We start from the raw sequence: 8,331 nt of genomic DNA, 5'->3' as shown, positions 1-8,331 counted from the left end.
ATATAAATTAAAATTATAAGCATAGATATTTATGATTTTCAGATGTAACAAATTCAACAAACCATATGCACTCCCTTGTATCCTTTATATCTCTTTCCTGAATAAAAACTCTACCCTCTTCATCTTTAATACACTTCACCTGAGAATTTAAACGGAGGGGAGGGGAGGGGAGGGGAGATATTTTAATTAAAAGTGTGTTTGGTTCACAAGGGGAGGGGAGGGATTTTAAAATTATTTTACTATTTTACCCTTAAACTTAATTAAATAAGGATAATAAAGTAACGAAACAATAACGATGTAATCGATAACAACATGATGTAGATGATGAAATAATGGATTAGAAATAGGGTTTTACAGTTAGTAATAAAAGTTGTTACAAGGAAAAATTGTTAATAATATGGAATAAAAGTTGTTACAAGAAAAAATTGTTAATAATGTGGAATAAAAGTTGTTACAAGATAATACAACCTATAACCTAATAATAGTAAAAGTTGTTTCATGGATAATATAACCTAATAATAATAAATGTTGTTACAGGGATAATATTGAGAATTTAAATTAATATAAGGATAATTTTGGCAGTGCAATAAAATTTGCTCCCCTCCCCTCCCCTTCTAAAAATTGAACCAAACACTTCAAATTAAAAATCTCCCCTCCCCTTCCCTCCCCTCCCCTCCAAAACTCTCGAACCAAACGGACCCTTAGCAAGCATATATATAGATTTATCTCCCTCCTTGGTACCTAAAGATTGGTATAGTCTTTCAAAAGCTTGAGTTCTCGCTTCACTCACCGTCTTCTTAGCCTTTTTCCTAGATATCCTATATTTACCCTAAGTGTCAGTATTTCTTTAATCTCATGCATCATCTTGTCCCACATATTATTAGCTCTTATTTGTGGTTTCTTGAAACCTCCCTTTAAGATCTTGTGTTGAAAAATCCTTTGTTTTTCACCCTTTAAATGCCACCACTTGATTCGCTGAGCCCCGTTATGGCGTCTTCTCTTCGCACTCCTTTTAACCCTTACATCCATCACCAATACTCTATGTTGGGTAGTTAAGCTCTCTACAAGTATGACTTTATAATCCAAACATATCTTGATTTAAGCCTTCTAACTCCTCGCAAAACTTTACTTTAAGGTGTTATTTTATCTCTACCTAAGGTGCGTAAGCGCTAATTAAATTAAAGGTGACTTGTTCCACTGCAAACTTTAGGGCTATAATCTGATCTCCTATCCTTTAAACATCCACAATATCTTTCTTCCACTCCTTATCTATAATGGTGTCTATCCTATTTCTCGATCTAACTTTCCCAGTGTACCAAAACTTAAATCCTGAACTATCTAATTCTTTCGTCTTTTCTCCCATGCACTTAGTTTCTCGTAGACACATAAAATTAATCATTGTCCCACGATTAGATTGGGGACAAACTCCTACAAAAAGAATGCTTAGTTTTAAGAAATAGTCACTTAGATTTATGCACGGTTTGTTTATTCCAATACCGAAAATCTTATTACTTATAAAGAAAAGGATTTGTTTGATTTATATTCTTAGTTTTTTTTTTAGTATATATTTACATTTGTTATGTAAGGAAATATATGTTATATAATGGTATATGTATATAACTTCATGTTTTATATATATATATATATATATATATATATATATATATATATATATATATATATATATATATATATATATATATATATATATATATGAGGGTGTATCAAATGAGAGCACTATTTAAAATAAGAGTGAGAGGGTTAAATTACAGCCCTTGGATCAAATCGAATGGTTGATATTTATTTGTGATACCTGCACTGCTGCACTGCCTGCACACACACATTTTTTATTGTTTAATTGGTTAAGCGCTTCATCCCTCTTCCTTTCTTCTTTCTCAGAATCAAGTTTTTTATTGTTTTTTTCTTTTCCTAATCGACTTCTCCGATTCCATCAGAATGTAATTCAGTTTCATCAACTCTATTCCTCTTCTTTTTTTTGCTACGAGTATCAAGGGAATTTTCTGAAGAAAACTAGTTTGTATCCAAGCATCAAACTCCTAAAAAAATGAATTTGGGATAAACTATGAAATTCAATGAATAAAATTTTGCCTCCTTTTAATTAGTCAGAAACAAAAGCCATGAAGATTTAGAAAAGATTAGTTTTTTTTTTCCTTTCTTTTTCTCTTCTATAAACTGAAAGCAGGTTACCGAATCATCACCACAACTCTTTTCCAAGTTTTGATTTCATGAAAACCTATATCCCAAGTTTGGATTTGAAGATTCATACTTTTTTTTAATGGATTAGATAATTCATACTTAATTAATTTACAGTTAAAAGGATGAGAACAATTCATATTTTCCCAACTTCTATTTGGTGTGATTCTTTTTTTAATTAAGTCAGCTATGATACATCAAAATTGTCTTTGCACTAGATCTTGAAAAATAACATTTGAAAGAAGAAAAAAGAAAGAAGAAACCGTAATAGGTAATAGCAACACAGGGAGATGAATAGACGGGAGAGAAGAAGCGGGCATATGGGAAATGAAGGAATGAAAAAAGATTATAGAGTGCAGTTTTAAAAATTAAGTAACACAATAAAGATTGATCTAAGGGTTGTCATTTAACCCTCCCACCTCTCATTTTAAATAGTGCTCTCACTTGATACATCCCCTATATATATATATATATATATATATATATATATATATATATATATATATATATATATATATATATATATATATATATACTTTAAATGTTATCTATATAATTTATAGAATTTACCTAGCAAGGGTACACAAGCAATCAATTTTCCCTATTTCTTTATCTCAGTGTGAATCGTATTTTACAACAAAGGGATAAAAAATTCTCAATTCTAATTGACTAGGTGTATTGTATTGAATCTTTTGAGTAATACTAATATGACTAGAAATATCCGTTGATTCTTGATTCTTTATCAACACTCTTTTTAAGATATCTTTACCCTTGGCCATGAGCCTCTTTTGGTTTCTTTGATTCACTTAAATCTTTGATTTTAAGATTCGAAGGGAAGAAGAAAAAAGAAATGAAAAAAGTATAAGTCGATAATTCAAAATCAAATTATGAAAGATTATGTTCCAATTAATTTTATATAGTACAGCAGTAATTCCGAATCATAATTGTTCTAGTGAATAACTGAAGAAAATATAGAATAGATAGATGGGAGTTAGAAGAGAAAAATATTCAATATAAACATCTCTCATAAGTTCACTAATTATGTTTTATGTTGGTGGGTCTCTCTATATGTGTTGTCCGAAAAGAGGACGATTCAAGATTATTCGTTCGCCAGAACCAAAAGCCAAAATTTTGATAGACAGGGATACTATAAAAACTTTTTTCGAGCAATGGACAAAACCTGGTCATTTCTCAAGAACAATAAACAATAGCTAAGAAACCTGATACTATATACAAAAATTGAAAGATATTATATACAAAAATTGATAACAAATGGTTTAACTGGCGTGGTCAACTAGCTTCAATAATGATAAATTGTTTTAGAGAATTTGAATTTGAAGCCTCGCTAAAGTAACTTTTTGTCAAATTTTACCTATCTCTCGACATGAACACCAAATTAACATGATACCCTTCTCGTGAGATATATAAAGGATAGATGGTCTAATGGGGAAAGAAAAAAAAAAACTCAAGTCTTGAAAAAAGTCACGTTCCACATAGAAAATATAAGACTCTTGATAGAGTCGATAAAGAGTGACTTCTTCTACTTCACAAATTGATTTTGTAAGAATGAGTTAGACATTCTTAATAAAAAATTATAAAACTTATAAACCAACATTGTAAAGGTTAGTTAGATTCAAAATCAAAACCTCCTTAATAATAGTCTATTGAAATGTGTCTCAAAGACTAATTAAAGCACATGACTGTTGTACCAATTTTTGTTTTTTTGTATAGTTTAGCTAGACGGTGGTTAATGGAAAGAAAATTAAAGAATTAAGGCTTAATTGCACTTTTGCCCCCTATATTTTGCCAATTGTGCGATTTTGCACCCCCATTGTTTCAAACGAGCTATATTTTGCCAATTGTGCGATTTTGCACCCCATTGTTTCAAACGAGCGATTTTGCACCCCATAGTTTTCCCCTTTCTGATTTTGCACCCCAAAAAATCATAAAAATATTCAGTTTTTTTCCAAAAAATTTAAAAAATTAGAAAAATATCAGATTTTTTTAAAAATTCTGGAATTTAATTTTCAAAATACAAAAAAAGTAAATTTTCAAAATTTTAAAAAAGGTCAGATTTTTTTTAAAAAATTCTGGAAAAATATTTAATTTTTAAAAATCTGGATACCAATTTAAAAAAAGGTCAGATTTTTTTTAAATTTTGAAAATTTAATTTTTTTTTTGTATTTTGAAAATTAAATTCCAGAATTTAAAAAAAAAATCTGATTATATTTTCTGATTTTTTTCTAATTTTTTAAATTTTTTTCGATTTTTTAAATTTTTTGGAAAAAAACTGAATATTTTTATGATTTTTTGGGGTGCAAAATCAGAAAGGGGGAAAACTATGGGGTGCAAAATCGCTCGTTTGAAACAATGGGGTGCAAAATCGCACAATTGACAAAATATAGGGGGAAAAAGTGCAATTAAGCCAAGAATTAAAGAGAGGATGGTAAAGGGCTTGAATGCTTGATCAATACTTTTTCCATCCCCAATTTTACTCATATCGGGAACAAAGCCAACTTAATTTTCTTTTATCAATTATAAGAATCATGAGGGATACTCAATTATCTTAATTTCAATGTGTCTAAACTTTCTAAAAAAAACTCCAATAATAATATCAATGTGATAGTATGACACAACCACACGTACTTATGATTTTCCACAACAAATGACACTTGATTCACTCACTCATCAATTTTAGATGTTTCTATTTTCTTTAAAGTAAGTGTTAGAATCATAATGAATACTACAACTCTTAATGATAAAAAGTTCGGTAAAGTAACCTCTCCATATATGCATATCACACCAGCTAGTCTAAGACAGACAACATTCATCAGTTCAAGAGCTAAAACAAGCTACTAGGAACATCCAAAAGTTTAAGTGTACACCAATGACGAACCAAAAACAATACTCAATCATATCCTGAAATATTAATCCAAGTGTATACTCAATAATAAGACCAGCATATTTAAAGCAACCACAATATCATACATCTACCCATAGCCATTTTGATTCTCAATTAATCTTCATCTCAAAATAACCATTCAAATGCGATCTTTCATTATGATTTAACACTCATTACAATCACAATATGATTATAAACCAGGTTCCAAAATAAAAATTGAACTAGATCAAATTAAGAAAGAAATGAAACTCTAGAGGATTAAAGACATATATGTTCATATGATACCAGGTACATGAAGTCATATTTAATTAATACACCTATAAGTCTGTCACATGTTTATTTCCAACACAACCAAAACAACCATATTCACAGCAGGTAGAATCCTGCAAAAGGATACAGAAATGGAATAAGAGTAATGTAGCAACAAAAGAAAATTCAAAATCAAAGGAAATTCTGACAATTACCATGGTGATGGAGTGTATTAGATTGTAGTGGCACACTCTCTGATCTCAGGTGGTTTAATGGCACACTCTTTGACCACAGGTTGTTTGTCTCGAACACAGCATACTTCAGCTTGGAAAGTTGTTAAAGCAGGGGTGTCGGAAAGATCTTCTTCTTCAGCTTTTGCGGTAAAGGTAATGTAATAGATTCTACCATTAATAAGGGCATGGGTACACTTGACAAGGCCATGAAACACAAAAGCTGGACCCTAATATAATATAATGAAGAAGAACAATTAATTAGTTTGGTTAATTTAATGAATAAACAACATACAATAATATTCATTCTCTTCTCTTCTCTTCTATTAAGTATCGAACCTGATTATTGTTTTTTTCACGGTAATAGTCCAATGCAAGCTTGGAGTGTCCTTCGAGAATAGGGCGAACATCATCGGATATGTGAAGGGGTATGATACCGCCCATTAAAATTAAATGTGATCTTGGTGGAGGGGCGATGGCATCGTACACCTGCGTTTTGTTGTGTTGTCCAGAATGAATGAATCAAAATGAAGAGAGTGAAATTAAAAACAAAATTGAAATAGATGGATAGATAGATAGATGTTTACACTTAGGTTGCGAGACTTCTCCGTATAGATTTGAATTTGAGCCTCAAGCATCCTATATGCCTCATTCTTATACTCAAAATTACCACGTTTGCCGTAATAAGGAAAGTCGGAATCGTCATGCTTAGAGAAGTACGTCACAAGATCTTCAATGGGTTTCTCTTCCAATCCCGATCCCGATCCCTTTTTCACCTGTTTCTGTTCCATTCTCTGTTCCGCTTCCTAATTCACCCGTTTCTCCCCTGATTCCTATTATTATTGCCTAAAAATAGCTTTAAGGGATTGTTAATCCTTTATTATAAAAGTTAGAGTTGATTAGCTAGCATGTTTGCCCTAATCACTAGCTTTTTTTCCCTCCTAATCATGTATCAAATCTCGGCCGTTGGTTTAAATTCTATGATAATCTAATCTCAGCCGTTGATTCCCTATGTTTAAACTACTCATTTCCTCTCTCATACAGATATGTCATAATGGCCATTGAAAACGTAGTTAATGCTAATCAAATCACCATAACTCCTAACGATTACCCTTTATTATAAAAGCTAGAGTTGATTAGCTGCATGTAATCTCAGCCGTTGATTCAAAGGCTATGTTTAAACTTCTCATTTCCTCTCTCATACAGATATGTCATAATGGCCACCATCTCCTACCACTACCATCACCCACCATTATCGTCTCTTACCATCATTTTTATGTACAGAAACTCTTAACGATTGCTAAAGGCGAAGTTCCCCCCAAATTTTACCACTAAAGTTATAGGAATATATGCGTTTTACAACTAAAAACACGCGAGTGAATATACCTAGCTAAAATTCCTTTACAAAAAACTTTCTTAGAAAAATACATTTAATTTGCACTAATTGCTTTTATATCTGCAATATATAGGAATTAATGCCAATAGCATGTTTTGATCACAGTTATCTCATAGGAATTGCTTCACATACTAATATCCTTTTCATACGTGTTGTTTTTAACTACCAAGTATACCACTACACCAACAAAAAGAAAAAATATACACACACATTACACCTTATTTACCATTACCAATAGTAAGAAAAAGCAGTATAAAAAAAAAATTAAAGCTAATAAAAAAATTGGTTAAATATATTTTTGGTCCCTATAAATATTTTCATTTTTCATTTTAGTCTCTCTAAAATTTTCTTTCAACTTTTGCTCTTCCAAAAGATTGTCGTCCACACTTTTGGTCTCTGCTCTTAAGATTGTCTTCCACAAATACATTTAATTTGCACTAATTGCTTTTATGTCTGCAATAAATAAGAATTACTACCAATAGCATGTTTTCATCACAGTTACCTCATAGAGACATACCTGTGTCAATCATTATGCATTATTCTAGCATTATACTAATCGAAAATAATTGCTCATTATTGCTACTCGAAATTTCAGGTATGAGAGCATTACAAATCAATTCGCAATAATTGCATTTTATGGCTACAATGAATAATAACTGTTTTGTAAGCGAAAATAACTTGCCAATACCTGTTTAAATACCACTTAGTTGTGAGAATACATCTATTCTGTTTTGTAGGCGAAAGTAACTGTTTTTATCTTTAAGATGGCCAACATTTTCACCCCCATTTTAGCCATCAAAGGTGGGAAGAGGGATTTGAAGTTGTTTGTGCGTGTGGCCCATATTTGGCTCATCCGTGATAAGGAGAATCCAGACGACATCATCTTCATGAACATGATATTGGTTGATGAGAAGGTATTTTATATGAACCCAATGTCTGACCACATACAATAATTTAGGTTGGCACTGCGATTAGGTTTATTCTTATTTATGTTAATGACATGTTATTTTTGTTTAGCGAGGACAGATCCATGCTACTGTTCGTAAATTCAAATTTCAAGAGTCAAGGGCAATCACTTAAAAATGTTGGTATTTATTTGCCGAGTCCTGTATTTTCGCATGGTGTTGCAATTTCCAGAGTCACTTCAAAACAAGGTTTGAAAATACTAATCGTTGATGGAGATGGAGAGAGCACCGATACGACCTCAAATGTTGTTTATCACGAAGTCTTTTGTAATGTATCTTGATGGTTGATGTTCAAACCTTTTTGTTATGTATGCTACCATTTCATTTTGTTATGTATGCTATAAAACTTCTATCGCAAATGTATGATTACATTAT

The 8,331-nt window shown here is 31.2% G+C and overlaps 1 protein-coding gene across 1 annotated transcript; it reads right to left on the bottom strand.

The window, feature by feature from the left end:
* Window positions 1–5,243: 5,243 nt before the first annotated feature.
* LOC146940601 (uncharacterized) lies at window positions 5,244–6,434 on the bottom strand. Its single transcript, XM_085754298.1, has 4 exons — window positions 6,183–6,434; window positions 5,935–6,084; window positions 5,581–5,825; window positions 5,244–5,499 (listed from the first exon to the last, which is right to left on the bottom strand). Exons 1-3 carry the CDS (start codon window positions 6,384–6,386, stop codon window positions 5,598–5,600), a joined length of 582 nt encoding a protein of 193 aa, XP_085610424.1. The 5' UTR covers window positions 6,387–6,434; the 3' UTR covers window positions 5,244–5,499; window positions 5,581–5,597.
* Between the last annotated feature and the right edge of the window lie 1,897 nt (window positions 6,435–8,331).

The sequence above is a fragment of the Medicago sativa genome, chromosome 3, assembly GCF_051527215.1.
Source record: "Medicago sativa cultivar Bolivia chromosome 3, Bolivia_mono, whole genome shotgun sequence".
NCBI classification, from domain to species: domain Eukaryota; kingdom Viridiplantae; phylum Streptophyta; class Magnoliopsida; order Fabales; family Fabaceae; genus Medicago; species Medicago sativa.
The sequence above is the reverse complement of the archived record's forward strand: the minus strand, read 5'-3'. Positions and strand labels throughout refer to the sequence as shown.